Source organism: Micropterus salmoides, unplaced genomic scaffold (genome assembly GCF_014851395.1).
Source record: "Micropterus salmoides isolate LMB-PRFRI ecotype aquatic unplaced genomic scaffold, ASM1485139v1 Ms_hic_scaffold_16, whole genome shotgun sequence".
NCBI lineage: Eukaryota > Metazoa > Chordata > Actinopteri > Centrarchiformes > Centrarchidae > Micropterus > Micropterus salmoides.
Window position 1 is genome coordinate 13,676,590 of NW_024040707.1, and position 17,818 is coordinate 13,694,407.

Below are 17,818 nucleotides of genomic sequence, written 5' to 3' on the forward strand. Positions count from 1 at the left end.
CTTGTTGGACAGGTAAACTAAAATAAGATTACTGCAAAACATATGAAATATATTGTCATTTTGTGCTTTAGTTGGCTCAAGTTAGATAACGGTACAAAGCAAATGTGGAGCGATTTGTTTAAGAGAGAATTAAAGGGGTAATATGTAGCGGCCACTAGCGATGCAGTTTTAAGATTGCAAGCAGGCGTGTGCTTGTACGCATGCTCGCTTGATCTCATGAGCGAGCATAATCCGAAATACAACCGCCTTACTACAGAGATCCCACAATAAAGGCATAAACATCGGTTTGACGACTGTGGCTTTTCTCCAGACAAGTTCAGACTCTGTTACTTGGAAAGCCATAATTTTACATATTATATATTGCAATGCACCGCATAATATTAGGAACTGCTCGACGTTAGCCAGCAAGCTAACATGACTCTCTCTGTGTTTCCAGCCTTTCTGATGTTCATGGTTTTCACCAACAACATTTGATTCTCTTTGGCCTGACAGGCTTCAGCACATAAACCTTTATTGTTGTTTTTATCCTTATGTGGGGTTTATGTTGGAGTCTGTGTTGTGCTGGGAGCCGGTTGTTTTATGGTGTTAGTAGACTGCATTTCGTTAGCTGCGGCTCGGGAGCACGCATGTAGCTACATCCCGACCCGGTGCCTTCACATTAATAGCAGAATAGTGGCTGTTCCAAGCAACAGAGAAAACAGGTGTGTACTTCATTTCTAAGTGAGGTTATAGCCTATTGACAATAAAGCAGTAAAAATTTGATTTGTTAATAAGTGATGTCATTGAAAAACTACATAATCATTAAGCATTAATTCTTTTTTGTTCTCTCTGTTAAAAATAATATTTTACAAGATGCTATTATGGACACACTCGAATTACAATTCATTACCTACATTTCAATTCATTAGTCCACACCTCTAATTTTATGCGGGCAATCCAAAGGCCAATACAAACATAACTGGGTTAACTGTATAGATTAATTTATTGAAATTTATTACCTTCCAATGTAAGGTAACATTTTTCTTGGTTCCTTTTAATAACATTATGTCATTTGACATGGTTTAAATTAATACAACTAACCAGACATACATATTTGCCTGTATTTGATTCAACCCAGGTATATTACAGAAATCACACACTAAAATTAACTTACAAATCCACAGACCCTCTTCTCTGTGATTCAACATCCCATACAATGATGTGCAAACATCATGTTTATGTCACTCAATGTAATTAGTTGTTAGAATAAGATACTAAGCTCAAAATAAATAAAATATGAGTTTTAAAAAATGCGGTCATTTAATATCAAACCACATTGCTGAGAGTATTTTCAGTTTTGGTCTACATACAGCAGCATGATTCCAGCTCGGCTGGATGTTGGTCCTCTGAATTGTTCAAATGCGAGGCATTTCGCTTTGAGCTGGATTACTTGTGGGAGAACACAGGATGTTATCTCTGATATGGAAACCAAGACACAGTGACAGACAAAATAAGACTAAGGATGAGCAGGAAGACAGGTGGACATGGGGAAATGTGGCCTGAGGCAAGGAGACGGGGTCATCTACACAGGGGGTACAAGGTTAGCGAATATTTGCAGACAGGCCCTAGAGGAGGTTGTGTTCTCAAAAAACAAACACGGCTTCAGTCTCTCTCACACAAAAATTGTATGGTGTGAGAAGAGTAGCCTCAAGGCTTGGCTTCCGTTCTATCTCATCTCAGTTGCTCATATCCCACTAAAGCCTACTCCCTGTTTCTTTCCCATCTCCTGTCTTAAACAAGTCTTCCATCCTGACACTAAACATTTTACACCTTGCAGCCTTTCACTTCCTCTATCTGTTTTTACGCCTTTTTTTATCTCCCATCCCTCTTAGAAGAGCAGAAAGACCAGACTCTGTCAGTCTGGGTTCAGGCCTTCCAGTCTCAAAGTGCCTCTGTCTGCCCATGTGTGCGTTTGTGCGCGTACACGTTGATGCTTCCAGGCATATGAACATGCACAGAGCTAAAGATGAACAGGGAGAGTGTAGTCAGTCAATCAATTAATCCACAGTTAAATGTAATTAATTCCTCAGGCTGAGCATCAGCTGCAGAACAGCGGGCTCTCAACAGACCTAATGCTGAGTTTTAAAACCACACCTCCACTCTCTTTAACAGCACTACCATCAGGGGATAGATATATCAAACTCATGGACAGTACTAGAGCAATGTAAACTATCCTTTTGTTGCAAATGAGTCATAAATGCTCCCCAATCAGCAATAATCAAACATAATATTGACCAATAATTACATCCCTTGGCGACGGCTCTGATCGGCCTTATGAGGCTTCTGCTCTTACTGCTGTGGCACGAGTTACTGTTTAACAAGAGTTCAGATAAAGATAAAGGCAGACCACTCAGTTACTGTATGGATCGACCTATATAAAATAGAAAAGCAGAGGAAAATCTCTGCATACAAATAAAAAGCTGATTTGCAAGAACTGTGCAAACAATGTTTTTTCCCCTGAGTTGTCAACTCGTGGATCAGCATACACTAGTTTCTACATTGTTTCTACAACTGACAAAATAATTTTTTTTACTGTTTTGACTGCAGTCCTGAACGAAGCACTGATCAAGCAGTCAAAAACACAAACTCTAAATACAATAACAAATAAATGGAAGACAGAGACAAAGAAAGATAGACAGAGAAGAGGGAAAAGATATGCAAAACCATCACATAAGGCTTTGCCTGTAGCAAAAAAATTACAACTGTGCTTTTGGCAATGAATGGAGCTGCAGCATGGAGATGGGAAGACAAAGACATGGTTTTAATGACTAAACAAGCGTGTGTGTGTGTGTGTGTGTGTGGGCATAATAAGCTTACCTTGGAGTACTGTCTACGAAGACTGAAGCGCTGCACCATCCTGACTGACTGATGTCCCCACAGCTGGAACCCCTGTTCTACTCCTCTCCACTGATAACCCTCCAAAGTACACACTGCCTCACATAGTACACTCTACATTCACACACACACACACACACATACTGAAGGAACACAGGGTACCCTCCTCTCCAAACATCCTCTCCAAACATGTGCACACACATTTCTAGTCCACACTGCTTTCGTCTACTATGCAAACACAAGTGAGGAGAGAGAGGAAAAGAGGGAGAGTTAAAAGGGAGGGTGATGAAGCAGAGATGAAGACAGCTCAGCTGTGTTGCCCCCTACTCATATTCACAGTTATCCCCTGAGCTCTGTCACAGACACAGCCACTCACACAAGACGCTAACACCACATGGCTGTCAATGATTTCCAGTACACACACACACACACACACACACACACACACACACACACACAGTTTTGGGAAAGCAGATAAAAATGAGGTCTTACAGTCACACATATACACACCCAGCCACATCCTCTTCTAAACCCAGCCCTGAACATTCACACAACATGCACCACAACCAGTGCTTAGCTCTCACTCATCTAGGACGAGGCAAGGTTGCCTCCTGCTTCCTGTCGGTGAGCCGAAGGGCGGGGTGAGGAGGAGGTGGTGGCAGAAGAGGAGGAGGAGGAGGAGGAGGGGGAGATGGGAGAGGAGGTGGGACCAGCTGACTGTCTACACTAACTCTCTCCAGGGACAGAGGGAGGGGGGACAGGGAGGGGAAAGAGAGAGAGGGAAAAAGAGGTAGAAAAGGCAAAGGAAAGTGCAGGGAGGAAATTGTTGCAGAAAAGAAATGCACAGAAAGATTCATCATTCCTGATACACCTTCAAATTTAGACAAGCTATGCACCCCTCGACCTCCACTAACGTAAGCCAAGGTCGACCACGCTGTTACTATGGCAACCCAGGCAGGGCGTAGTTCTAGGCAGCAAGTTTCGGGGTAACCACGGCGACTGCTTGGATGACCTGAATGACATTGCTGTGTTGCTGTACGGAGACGACGTGTGATATTCGCTAGAGATGGGTGACACGGGTTATCATCTCTGCCAAGGACGAGCAACAGACCACAGAAAGGCTGATGGTCGTCTATCACAGCAGCAGGTCTAATAAATCCTCTCGGCCCCGCTCCGACATCCCAGATGAGGTCATTTGCGCAGGACTGAAGGATACCTGATTTTGGAATATATATAATAATTTGAGCTCACAGATTAGAGCTGTCAGTCACTGGTCTAGACTCACTGCCCACCGCTGGATTGATAGCAAGCCAACACTCTATCTTTGAAACACTGTTACCAAGTCTTTGGCACAGCTTATTTCATTAACCCAAGGACCAGTCAAGTCTACAACAAACATGAGCTTATAATGCAAACACAACCTCCACATGAACCAAGCCCAGTGCTGCTCACAACAGGTTAGCTGATCTGACAGTGTCCTCTGGTGGCAGACAGAACAAACTGCACTCTGAGATAACCCAAGATGGTTAAGAACTTGAAGTAAAAAGATTAGAATGTAAAGGGCTATGAAGTTTTAACAAACCAATACCGACACAACCCAAAGAAATCTATGCTACTTATTTTTCATTACAGAAGCTGCAGAACATGGAATACCATAGACTACTCTTAATGATCTCTGGATTAAAATCCTCTCTCTCCGTGGCAATCAGATGTATTTTAAATAGACAAGTACTACATAAATAGATGATTATCAAAGCAGAATATGAAAGGAATGATTTTTGAATTACAGTAGCCTCAGAATAAACCATTCAAAGTGTTATTCGCTTTAATAGATAGAGTCAGGCAGTCGGAGTTGTGCAAATCAACTGAATATCTTCCAAAATATTTTAGTACAAAACTCCTCTTTTCCTCTTTTTGTTCCCCTGGACAGTGTTACTGTGCTGGGGTGCGGTAGGGGGATGGTAACACAAAGAGGCAAACTGGCCCTAAAAAGACTTTGTAGGGTATGAACTTATTTTGAGTTACTCAGACTGCTAAAGTTTTGAATTAGCTTCAGATGAACTTGTGCACACATTGAGGACTGTGTATATCTGGTCTCAGTTTGGAGTAACTGTTTTGGTCACCAGTAGAAGAGACACATCGATCAGCCTGTGTAGTGAGAATATGATTCATGGCTGCTGTCACTTACTCTGTCCGTCTCCTCCGTGGACTGGTATCCTGATGACAGCACCACATCGCCGCTCGTGTATCCAGGGGTGGGGCTGCTGGGTGTTGTTTCAGTGGTGGAAGAGGAGCGTGGACGGCTGGTGTGCTGCTGTGGATCGTGGGTGTTGCGGCGGTGCGGGGCCTGGGGGCTGCCTCTCAGTAGGGGGTCGCGGTCTCCACTCCCAGATCCCGACCCGGGTCCCTTACTCCGCCGGCTCTGCAGGCTGGTCCCACGCCTCATAGTGCCTGCAGCGGCTGAGCCCTGGCCAGCTGCAGAGGGAACCACAGGGGCAGAGAGGTGGTCAGATTCAGGACAGCAGGACCCAGAGGCGTCCTCAGGGGCAGAGGGGGGGATGCCACCTGCTGACACTACAGATGAAGATGAGGAGGAAGACGAGGAGGGGGTGGTGGAGCGAGAGAGGGAGAGGCGTTTACGCTGCTGCTGGAACAGCTGTTTCAGTCCCTGGCCAAGAACCCCCATGCTCTCCCTGGCGTTTTGGCTCATCTTACTGAAGGAGGTGTGCTCTGACTGGGATGAGGCCCTCTTCAACCCTTGGCCTTGGGACCCCACTGCCTCTCTTCTAGCTGTAGGACCTGAACTGGGGCCCACCCCCTCTGGCTCCCTTTGACTGTCATCCCCCTGCTGCATATGGCCCTGCTGACCTCTCCTGAATAGCAGGGAGACTGTCCTATTAAACACTCTGCTAAAACATCCCTCTCTATCTGTCAGACATGCAGAGGGTCAGACCAGGACAATGACTGAAGGTAGGTAGACTAGAAAACAGTAGAGAACAGTAGAAGTGGAGATGGGACTTTCTGATGGAGGGTTTGATCGGCTGAGTGGCGGTCAGAAGGATGAATCCAAAGAGGGAGCATGCATCTTTGATTCAGGAACAAGTAGCCATGCTGTTCTGGCACAGAGAGAGAGGAGATGAATTATGAGAGGCTGGGGTGTTTCCTAGATCAAGTGACATTCAGTCCCTAACTTTCACTCTAGTATGTGACCATTTGCATAGAATGTGTGAATGCACAGTAATAAGACTGGAGTTTTACAAACTGCTGGTTGTACAGCATTAATGCTCTTTGAAGTACCAAAATGAATAAGCAACTTTGTGATTGTAATTTAAAAACCCTAAATATTGTAAGGAGAAATACAGTCTCCTCATCTGAAGATGGTCTCAGCCAGGCTGTCTCAGTGACAGTTGTGCCAGGCCTCTGAACCATTCTACATTTACACAGGCCAATGTTTCATGAGCAAATACAAATAATAAAAAGATAACGAGCTGGGTTCAGGTTAGCGAGCATGATAGAAAGATCACAAAATATAGTATAAATGAATTTAAAAAATAAACAGTATGGGGAGGGGTGGAGTGTGAAAGGCACAATAGGCCTCTATAATAAAGGAACAGATGCAGAAAGGGAGAAGAGGGAAGAAAGGGAAAGAGATAATAACTCACATCAGAATAAGAGAAACCCACCTACCATCAGCCCAACAGTCAGCCTTGGCGTGACTCACTCTTAAAGAAAGAAAACAAAGAAAAACAGAAAATCTTTTTTAAGACTCAAAACAGAAAATCTTCAACATACTCAACAACTAACAATCAGGCATATAATTCTGTTTTCAATAAATAATCATTTACTCCTTCAACATGCTGGGCATACTGAACAGAAAATGTCTGATACTGTGTGACACAACTTTGTGCTCCTTCAGGAGCTCATTTAGTATCCCCAAAGGCATCCCTTCCTTATCCACTGGTAGTATCAAGAGACAAGGGTTTCCGCACTAGAAACAACAGACAGTGAGGTGTCGCACAGAACACAGCGCAAGCTCACCTCCTGCAGCTTTGCACACTGCCTGGCTGAATCTTGGTCACTGTCAAAACTAACAGAGTGGACACTTCCTAACATACAAGCTGTCTTCCTCAAGAATGAACCTTATTGGTGGAACAGTGATCACCTCAGAGATAGACCCACAGACTAACAGGCAGTCAGCCAGAGCCTCCTTGCAGCATCTATAGCTGCTCCCACTGAGGGCAGCAAAACAAGCAAGGCCGGAACGTTGAGCGCCCTGGGAAGAGACAGTTAAATACTTAAACTGTACTCCTCAGGTCAGGTCATGAGGAATAAGACAAGTTGGGACAGATGGGTACACACACACTCACATATTCACACACTTCTCATTGCAAGAATGTCATCTATGCAAATGAATGCCGCAACAGGCTTGATTCACGTCGCCATGAATACAATCAGCTGTTCAGTTTCACACTCGATCCAGAGGCAGAAGGAGAACGAGCATGAAGCTGCTTGCAGGTAGCATATCCCTTTTCACAATGACTACACTGTCACTGCCACGAAATGGCACATTCACGTACACAAACACATTAACACAGCAGCTTTTACTTTCTCTGCAAGCTGATCGTAAATCTGGTCTTGTCTAATCGTTTTCTGTCCAATAGTCAGATTCAGTTAAATGCGCCTGTTGTCTGCCAGAGAGAGGCAGCAGATGTTGAACAGGTTCTCTTTAGTCACCTGCTAGCTGCCTGCTGCCTGTAGCTATTACAATATGGTTGTGTCAACTGTTAGACAGTGCCCTTTTGTACTAATAACAACACTGGTATTTTTACTGATTACAGCTGAGTCCATATATTTTAATATTTTATTTCAGGAGAAAAACATGAAGTTACATACATAATTCTGTTGTAAATATTAAACTAAATATCTCTCACAAAATATGATATTAAAATAACAAAGACACGTTTAAATTTTTTTACTGTATATTACCAAAGGGTTTACTCTTATCTAACTACACATAGCATCCGTTTCTTTATAGACCGAAACTAATTTCATTTTTCTTTCTTTCTTGAACTTTCCATGAACTTCCTGTGAAGGCAAACAACCATGCAAACAAGTGTGACACATACATGCATAGATGATTATGCACACAAGCATGTACTCTCACACTAAGACAGTAAGTGGCCTTTTCTGGCAGTTACAGTAAAGTGATTATGATGGAGCACTGTGTTTCTGTTGTTTTGGAGCTGGTAAGCAAACTTGCGCTAATCCTGTCCTCAAGCTGAAACTGAACCTGAAGCCCTGTCCCGACCCCGGTGCCCATCCCTCCCTCTGTGTCTGTAAATCCCCTCCTTCATCCCCAGGGCTAAACCCCAACGCTGGGATTGGATGTTTTCTTGATTGCGTACGGTTTTATATTCAAACTAAATCCTCTTTCAGGAGCCTTTAGAGGACAAAGTGTTATTGTCAGACTTGGTGTGTATGCTTGTGTATGAGCGCGAGGTCCCGCATCTTTGTTTAATTTAAGCGATGCATGTCGCTCCACCTTGATGAGGTGATGACGCAAAAGAACAAACAGCAGATGGATCTTTGAATAACCACTGTTCTGTTCTGACCCAAATTACTTCATTTCACCGCATCATACTACACTGCAAAAGACTTCACAGTTAGACATGCTACAGTTGGTATTCTTCTGTGTCTGACACAGGATGTGCTTTGGGCAACATAAACAAAAATGCAGTACTGTACTTTGGTGAACCTCTCAGGAAAATTCTGTCTTCGCTTGCTCCTCGGATCAGCCTCAGAATCATGCTAGTGGATGGATGTCTTTGGGTGCATTCAAGTCCTGTCCACTACAGAAACAGATCATTGATTGTCAGTGATAAACAGGTGTCAGTGACAGCTGGGGTCAGCAGCCTCAGTGAGTCAGCATGTGTCTCAGAAATTTGACAATACTGTCAAAAAGGTAAATTACAAATGACCACATGGACAATAGCCTCTCTGGAACCGTTGGATAAACACACACACACACACACACACACACACACACACAGGTCCTTGTCCTTAGCGCTGTAGCTCATTCCATTCAGCCAGTCGTCCAGTCTTGCTGTCATTGTCTTTGGCCAGCTAAACTAGAGAGATGGTGAAAGCTCAGCAGAGCTCTGGCATTGGCATACTGGGTAAATAAAAACAGCTCACACTGGAAATTTGTCATTTTGCGGACAGTGACAAGCACGTGTGAATTGATACGATAGATTTGAGATTCAGTTTAATGAAACAAAGGGGGGAATCGTGATTCTGATTTCTCTGCTTCAAGCTCTATCAAGTGCTAGTGTTTAACGAGGAGTCACAACATCACACCTCCCTGTAAATGTTCACTTTAGCTCTCTGGGTAGAAAACAGCTGTAGCTTCATTCAGGCAGAAACGTTATATTGATGAAGATGTTTCATTCTAAAATAACTCACGTCCATTATCATTATTGAACAAAGAAGATTAAGCCCTAGAGTGAGGGTAGCTGATAAAGCAGACAATCTGAAATGTAGCATAACGCAAGATAATTTATGTGTCAGTACGGTAGTATTATATAATTACGTTACAGTAGTATTATATAATTACGTTACAGTAATTCAAGACCAAATATGTGCATCAACCTGATCACAGTTTCTTCTTTTGACATTAAAAAAAGTTGCAAACTGGGCATGACCAACACAAGCGGAGGTCAATCTGTCCATGCTCTTTGACATTGAGGTAGCCATGTTGTTGTTCATTGCTGAACATACAGTCGGTCAACTCAAAATATGGCCATAGCTTAAACAAGCTCATGCAGTGTTTCCAGAAGAGTCTGAGAGCTGGCGTGGAATAGACCACTCTTTGTTCCCTCTGAGCCACACACAGGCCCATCGCTGCTCTTTGTGCTGCGCCTCTTTCACTGACAGACACACATCAATAAGAGGGGAATTAGGCCAGAGAGTTCTGGCAGTGATGTTTGTGAGCGAGTGCACAGACAAATATGTGTGTGTGCTTTTATCAGACAAAGACAAGGAAAGAGAGAGATAGCAGGAACTATATTGTGCGGAAATGTGCAAATACTGTACTTGCATATGTGTGTTTGTTGTCTTTGACTAATGGAAACTGAACCATATCTCATTCAGCAGCTGCATAATGACAGCACAGGCAGGAAGCAGGAACAATCGTTATTGTACTTGCGTGTGTGTGTGTGTGTGTGTGTGTGAGGGGTGGGAGAATAGCACAGTTGTGTCAGCTCTGACAGTGCAGGAGATGACTTCAGCATACAGCAAAGAGATTGATAGGAGACGCAACTCTTTGTATCAGACAGGGACAGAGAAAGTAAGAGAAGAGAGACACAGGGTGACAGAGGGTGTGAAAGAGGCCAGACTGGTTCAAAGGCATCCGTCCAAGACTGTTTCGCCTGGCCGTGCCGGGTTTAGCTCGGGCGCTCAACACAGAGTGCGTCTGAATAAGGAGGTGAATGGCAGGTAGCTCCCTGGCGGAGGCAGGCACAACGCCCTATTGTGCAAGAAGAAATCCACAGGGAAGCCCTGATACCAAAGTTGTGCTCAGCTTTCCAGGAACAAGACAAACCAGAAGACACACAATCATTCACCCCTACGCATGCTGACAAAAAAAAAAAAAAAATCACCATAGACATTCAAAAATGAAGAATGAAAAATGCTGTCTGCTTGTACAGCCGACAAGAAGACTATCGTTGGAGACTGATTCACACCTGGTATCTGTTTCACTTTTTCCTAAAATTTTTTAATCTTGAATATATATGGCCGATAGCTTAAACAAGGCAAAACCATCATGTGTGGGATGTGGACGCTTGCCTTACCTAATATTTATGATTTAATTTTATCTCTTAGGCCACAAGAGACTCGCTGTAACGCCATCCCTAGTTAACACCACCCACTCATATTGCTGCAGAAAACTGATAAAAATGTCGATCACAAAAGAAAATAGAAAATATACAACAACAACAACAACAAACACACTCACACAAAGTGGAACAAAAGGTGGTATATTGGGTGTGAAGCAAGTCTGAGTCACGTAAGACTCCCTTACAGAGTCTGTGAGGTGGGAAGCTGCAAAGACAAAGTAACAGACTTTGCTTATTTCAGTTTCATCTCCACAGAGGAACAACTGTGTTGACCTTTTATGGTTGTACAGGGCTGTAAATATCACATATATCGCTGAGCTATAGGGTGCACAGAGGGGATGGACAGCAAACAAATCAGGGCAGTGAAGTGAAACATAGCTGAAGACTAGCAGAGAGTCATTAAGATGCGCGTTAATCGTTATGTTGGATATTGCTGAATGTTTACTGGGGAGGCCTTGTTCAAGGGATCGCCTCTGCATCTGTGCTCAACACCATAGCGAGTGTCCTAATGAATAATTCACCACCTGCATGGAACCGACACAGGTCCACATGGACTACAACTACAACAACAACAACACTCTAGACCTAATGTGTCTGACTTGATGGAGAGTGTTGGTAACATATATGTTCTCAAAAGGCAGGTTTCCAGTGGACAAGAGGAGAAATTAGAATGAGTTTGTGATACATTTCATGCCCTGCAAAGTGGCCCTTCACTTACTAACCTGATAGGTGTTTAACAGTGGCCAGGCCTCCAACTTGGCCAGCATAGCTCATATTCCACCAGCTCTGGCAGGGCAACAGGCTGGAAACCACCTACACACCAGCTGAAATCTCATACCAGAGATTGTGTTAAAAGGCGCACAGCCATAAGGAATGGGAAAGGGAACGCGCGTCTAGTTCAACACACACTTTGTGCGACTGAAGAGGGAAACCTGCCAGGTTATCGGGCCATAGGGCATCTGGCTCTTTGTGGTGCCAGCAGGTGAGAACTACTTTACACAGTTACATAAATCGTCCGATTCGTCACCTATTTAAATAACTCTTCAGTCAGCTCTCTGAGCTCAGGTAACTAGACACCTCTACATACTAGGGTGGGTTAGTGGGGATAAGCACATCCAAGCTGTGGTCTTGAAGTTCTTACTATGAGTGTGAAATTGGGCTCAACACGTAGATTGTGGCTCAGCAATATCCAGTCTGGGAGAAGATTTAAATTGAAAGAAGATATTCCTCCTGACTTCCAAACTTTAATATCCATTCTTCTAAAGACCGCCATCTAAATACAGGAAGATGTAAACAAACTAAAATTAAGGGGTGATCAAAATTGTGCAGTTCTGAGCAGAACACAATGTCTATATAACATAATATTGGAATAAAAACCCAGTCCTCCTTCCATGTACATGTTTCTTGATGGCAATGGCAAACACTGCTGATTGCAGCCGAGATAAAGAACGATTTCAGTCTGTGGCATCTAAATTAAGCTGCATTATGACACATCTGCTACCCTGTGGGCTTTCAAACAGCAAAGCCCTGCTGGAGGAGGAAGAAGGTAAGAGAGAGAGAGTGCTAGAGACACAGGGAGACAGAGAGAGGGAAAAAGAGAGAGAGAAAAGGAAACAGTGTTTCCTCTCTGAGATAAAACAGTTCCTCTTTAGCCACAGCTGGCCTTTGGTTGAGAGAACAGAGCCAAATCACTGCCTGAATGATGCTAAGATTTAAATTCCAAAGGGCAAAAAACAGATTATCTGTATCCATTTGAATCCCTTACTGAACATTTTTACATCATTTGTTAACACTGCAAGCCATTTATAACTTCACAAAACACTGAAAAGCGAGGTTTCTAATGGCATGATGTGGTCGTTTCAACTCATTATTGTTTATATGCAGTAAAATTGACCACAATAACATGAACCCAATGAACATTTGTCAGTACTGATGTCACAACTTCCCAGCCGTGATCCAGTTATGACACCCGTTGTGTGTGTGAACGCGCTTTTGGTCTCTCTCTCTCTCTCTCTCTCTCTTGCAGTGAGGTCGGGGCCCTGACTGTTGCCCTAAGAGCTGGCTTTATTTAGTCCAACCTGATTCAATTCAATTCAATTCAATTTTATTTATATAGCGCCAAATCACAACAACAGTTATCTCACAGCGCTTTTCATAAAAGAGCAGGTCTAGACCGTACTCTATGATGCTATTTACAGAAGCCCAACAGTTCCCACCAAGAGCAAGCACTAGGCGACAGAGGCAAGGAAAAACTTCCTTTTAAGTTCCGTGCCTCGTTGGGTTCCAGGTCTACTTAGGCAGCGACCAGACATCCACTCCCTGCCGGATCGTTAAGTCCGACTGGACCTATTTGGACCTGGAATCTACTTCCTCTGAATCCAATGGACTCTCCTGCCTCCCCCATCCAGGTAACACCGGGATGTGCGTATACAGCCATGCGCCTCCTGTGATACACACTTCCATCCAGGTGCCCTCACCAATCAGAAGGATTCTAGTGCAGCAACAAAGACATGATCCCTCACCAGCAATGCCTGAGGTACCACACCACTGCCAAGAACTGAATCCAGGTCTTTGGAGTATATCTCTGACTCTACAATACACAACACATCGTGTTCTCATCTGCAGCAGAGGGGAGCAACTAAGCATTAGACACTAAACAAGAGAAATTTAAAAAGTCGCTTTATATTTTTTAAATGAATTTCTTAACAAATGATTAAATATGGCAAAATATTCTGTAACACAATATAAAACATCCATTCATCCATACCAAGTGTCCTGTTCAGGGATGCAGCGGACTGAAGCCTTTGCAGGGCATACAGTACATCAAGCGAGAAGTCTGGTACATCCTGGACACAGCACACACATCCAGACAAGTCACTCCTATGGACAACTAAGTTGCCAATTTACCTAACCTGCATGTCTTTGAACTATGGGTAGAATCTGGAGCACCCAGTGGAGATGTAACTGAAAACATCATAAATAATTATTTTATGTACGCGTTTCACGCTGATGACGAAACTACTACAGAATATGGGGCAGCAATGTTTTTGGACAGGTTCCTAGCATGCAGAACAATAACTGATGTATGACAAGACATTATTAAACTAAATTACAGATTGCCAATTTGACACACATACCTTGTTATACTTAACATAAACAATGAAAAGATCGTAACTTTAACTATAATCTACTTAATGTCATCTTTCTAATCCAGTATCTGCAGCTTTGTTGTGAGAAATGCAGGCTTCCTGTGCACACGGCCAATTAATCAGCCCCTGTGACAGCTAGGCGAGCATTCAGCAAGCTGTGTTAATCTTGGATCTGATCTGAGATAGGCACATCTTCATCACATCTGATGCAGAAAGTGTTACGTGGAGCTGAGCACAAATCAGAGGAGGCAACTCCATCTTTAGAAACCACGAGTTCTTATTTGTAAGCACCGTGCATGCAAACACACATACATATAAACGAACACATTACGCTCGTACAAAGACTCTCAATTCTAAGCTCAGCTCCTAGCAGGGAGGGCACAATGTGAGTGCAGTGGGAACAGGAGGAGGAGGAGAAGGAGGAGGAGGAGGGTAGCGTCATCGTGGTGGTCTGACCATCAGAGTGAGACATGAATGGCTGCGTTAGCAGTGCCCTGAAGGGGCAGCTAAGCTCTCAGCCACTTAGCGTATGCTGAACAGATAGTGGGATACATCATGTCATACTGGACCCTTCCAACGCTCTACATGATGTATCAGTTGTACATGCAGGGCAGTGTCAAAACTATCAGGTTATAAAATTGGTTAGAGATGGAAGAAGAGAGATGGAAACAGTTATCAGAATGGATGAGTAGAATAAATGGATGAAAACAAACCTTCAGTCCATAATCATGATGCTGGGGTGGATTTCCTTCATTGCAGAGGAGACGACAACCTGCTACATCAGGCCTGCAGGTCTTCAACAAAAAAGAGAAAAAGTGAGATGGAAACTGTAATCCTCTAAATGCCTCCTTGGCACATTGTACTCTCTTCGTCTGCCTGCTGTTTGCCTGCGTGTGAGAGTGTGTTAGAGTGCGTATGTCTCTGTCTGTCTCCCAGACACTCATAATAACAGGTTGCAGAAAAAAAATCTCCTCTGTGAAGAATACTAGGCATCAGATGTAATGAGGCTGCAGATGTCCATCCTTACCAGGCAATGAAAATGCCTTTAGTCCATCAGACTGCATTAACCTTAACATGTTGAGACTAAAATAAACCCTGCTGACTATTTATTAAAACTTGTGTAGGTTGCAGGCAACTGGCAGCCCCCTGTCTATTAATCCACAGAGACACATCAATATGTCAGGATCACAGTAAACAAAAAGTTTCATGAATTACTTGATTTCATGAACTTTTACTCTGATCAAGAGTTCATGACAAGCTAGCAAAGTCTCCTAGAGGATAAAATGAGAGCAAACATACCATTTCCAGATGCAACCAACTGTTTTTGAATGTTTACGATTATTTCCTACAATATATGCAGCTTTATTACACAATATTTTACAACATTTGAATTATTTTGTAATTTAAGTACTACAGCAGTAAAACGCCCACATATGAATGTTATGATGACACCACAGGAGGTGAAATATTGCGGCTGTTACGAAAGATAAGTCTTAAACTGCCCTGTTGGGAAGCACATAACGTAACGTTACTTTATGCCCAATAGAATTAAAGTAACTACAGACGAGCCTTCCTGTATGTTGTGCAATTACAATATGTGTAAAGCTAAAAGTCTTTCAAGTGTTTGTTCAATGCCAGTCAGTGCTGTCAGTGAGTAGCAGCAGTGTGTCAACGGACTCAGGTTGACAGTCCAGTCCAGTGTCATTGTACAGAGCTGCAGCTAAAACGATAAAATATCTACCTCGACACTCTAACAGCTTTTCCTCGCGGCACAGAGACGCAGTACAGATCACACAAACGAATAAAATGACGGTAAAACAACCCTAAAAAACAAACTTAAAACATATTTCACACTTACACGGGTGATAGCAAACTGTTGAGGCTGACACCGACGTTCAACGAGCGGCACCCCTCCTCCGAGTGCCGTCCTCCCCACGGTCCACCCTCCCTCCGTGCTAACGTCATGACGTATGACGTAACCAAGAGTGTGGGGAACCAAAGATTGTGCTGCGGTGGAGAGTTCTCACTCGTGTGTATAAAAATTAGATACGTACACCTTTAGTTTAGACATGAAAGAAATTATTTCAGAAACGATTCACCACAGAGAGGGATCAATGATGTTGTTCTGTTCTGATAATCGTTTAATTGACATTTAACAAGCAAAATGTTAAACACTAGCTCATCTTCTCAATTGTGAGAATTTGCTGCTTTTGTGGCATTACACTGAATATGAGTTTTGAACAGTTGGCCAGAAAATAATACAATTGGAAAATGTCAACTTGGACTGATGAGCACTTTTTAGGCTACTATTTACTATTTGTATATAATAAATTAGTTAATAATTTAATAATTGGCAGATCAATTATGATCAATTATGAAAATAACTGGTAGTTGCAACCCTATTTCCCTTAATTGAGGATTATTCACTTCACTTCAATTAAATTTTATTTATATTCATTATGCAAATAATAACCTCAAAAATTACATTTAATTAGAAAAATTAAGCACAACTACTGCTGCAGCATTCCTATTACTCTCACTCCTGTAGACAAGCACAACAGCAGATGGCAGCAGCATGACAGAGGTCAGGTCAGAAGTCAGTTTGCTGTTCTCACTTATGATTTTTCAAATAAAACAAATCTTTGTGCCTGACCAGAATTTCTTTCTGAACACAAATGTTGTGTTTTAAATAGGAAAACTGTGATTCCTATTCAACCATTCATGAAAGGACAAAAGTTACATTTGATTTATTAAATTAATATGTCAGGTATAATGTTGTATACTTTGAAGACCGTGGAGATGGTCGTGGACTTCAGAAAGAGCCCCGCCCCACCCTCCCCCATCATCCTGTGTGACTCCCCGTCACCACTGTGGACTCCTTTCTTGGGCACCATCATCACCCAGGACCTCAAGTGGGAGCTGAACATCACCTCTCTCACCAAGAAGGCCCAGCAGAGGATGTATGGCAGCTGAAGAAGTTCAGCCTGCCAAAGACAATGATGGTGCACTTCTTCATCGCCTTCATTGAGTCCCTCCTCACCTCCTCCATCACCATCTGGTACGCTGCTGCCACTGCTATTGACAAGGGCAGGCTGCAGCATATCATTCGCTCTGCAGAGAAGGTGATTGGCTGCAATCTTCCTTCTCTTCAGGACCTGTATGCCTCGAGGACTCTGAGGCGAGCAGGAAAGATTGCAGCTGACTCCTCCCACCCCAGACACAAACTGTTTCAGACTCTCCCCTCTGGCAAGAGGCTGCGGTCCATCAGGACCAAAACCTCTTGCCACAAAAGCAGCTTCTTCCCATCAGCAGCTAGCCTCATTAACAAGTCCATCACTGACACTCCCCCCTTTTAAAATAATACAACTGTCTCTGCACATGTATTTATATATTATATATTTATTTATATATTTATATATATATATATTTCATTTCATATCACACACAAACTTGGCACACTGCACATATTTGTTGTTAATTGTTAATCTTTGTTGTTGTATATTTTTATATTGTCAATTTTATATTTATGTACACAATGCTCTCTTCCGTTGCAACACATCTTTCCTCTGCAAATAATTGTATTATTGTTCTCTATTCTCTTATTATTCTTATATAACTTGCATTGTCTAATCCATATTTATATATTTCTAAATTTATTTATGTCAACTGTATGTTTGTCTACGTGTAGCACCTCATCACCAAAGCAAATCACCATCACCAAAAACACTACTTGGCAATAAAGCTCTTTCTGATTCTGATTCTGATATAACTTAAACATTTTTAGGATTCAATATTTATTAATGAATCAATATTATTTCTTAAACCCAATTCAATCAATATTACTTCTTACCCTCATTTCATACAAGGTAGGTTGAGTGGGGACTAATTTTCTTTCTTGCA

At 42.7% G+C, this 17,818-nt stretch overlaps 1 protein-coding gene across 11 annotated transcripts in view; it reads right to left on the reverse strand.

Moving 5' to 3' along the window:
* Positions 1-15,870, reverse strand: part of tmcc1a (transmembrane and coiled-coil domain family 1a) — a 39,779-nt gene extending 23,909 nt beyond the window's left edge. Inside the window, exons 1-4 of one of the 11 annotated variants that reach the window (XM_038722252.1) lie at positions 15,777-15,870; positions 14,632-14,712; positions 6,562-6,596; positions 5,063-5,349 (exon numbers count right to left, since the gene is read on the reverse strand). In XM_038722252.1, the coding sequence (XP_038578180.1) occupies positions 5,063-5,320 (258 nt within the window). In that variant the 5' untranslated portion in view covers positions 5,321-5,349; positions 6,562-6,596; positions 14,632-14,712; positions 15,777-15,870. Of the gene's footprint in view, positions 1-2,856; positions 3,082-5,062; positions 5,991-6,536; positions 6,597-14,631; positions 14,713-15,776 lie in introns of those variants that run through there. The other 10 variants (XM_038722247.1, XM_038722246.1, XM_038722251.1 and 7 more) reach the window with 10 other exon arrangements.
* Positions 15,871-17,818: the final 1,948 nt, after the last annotated feature.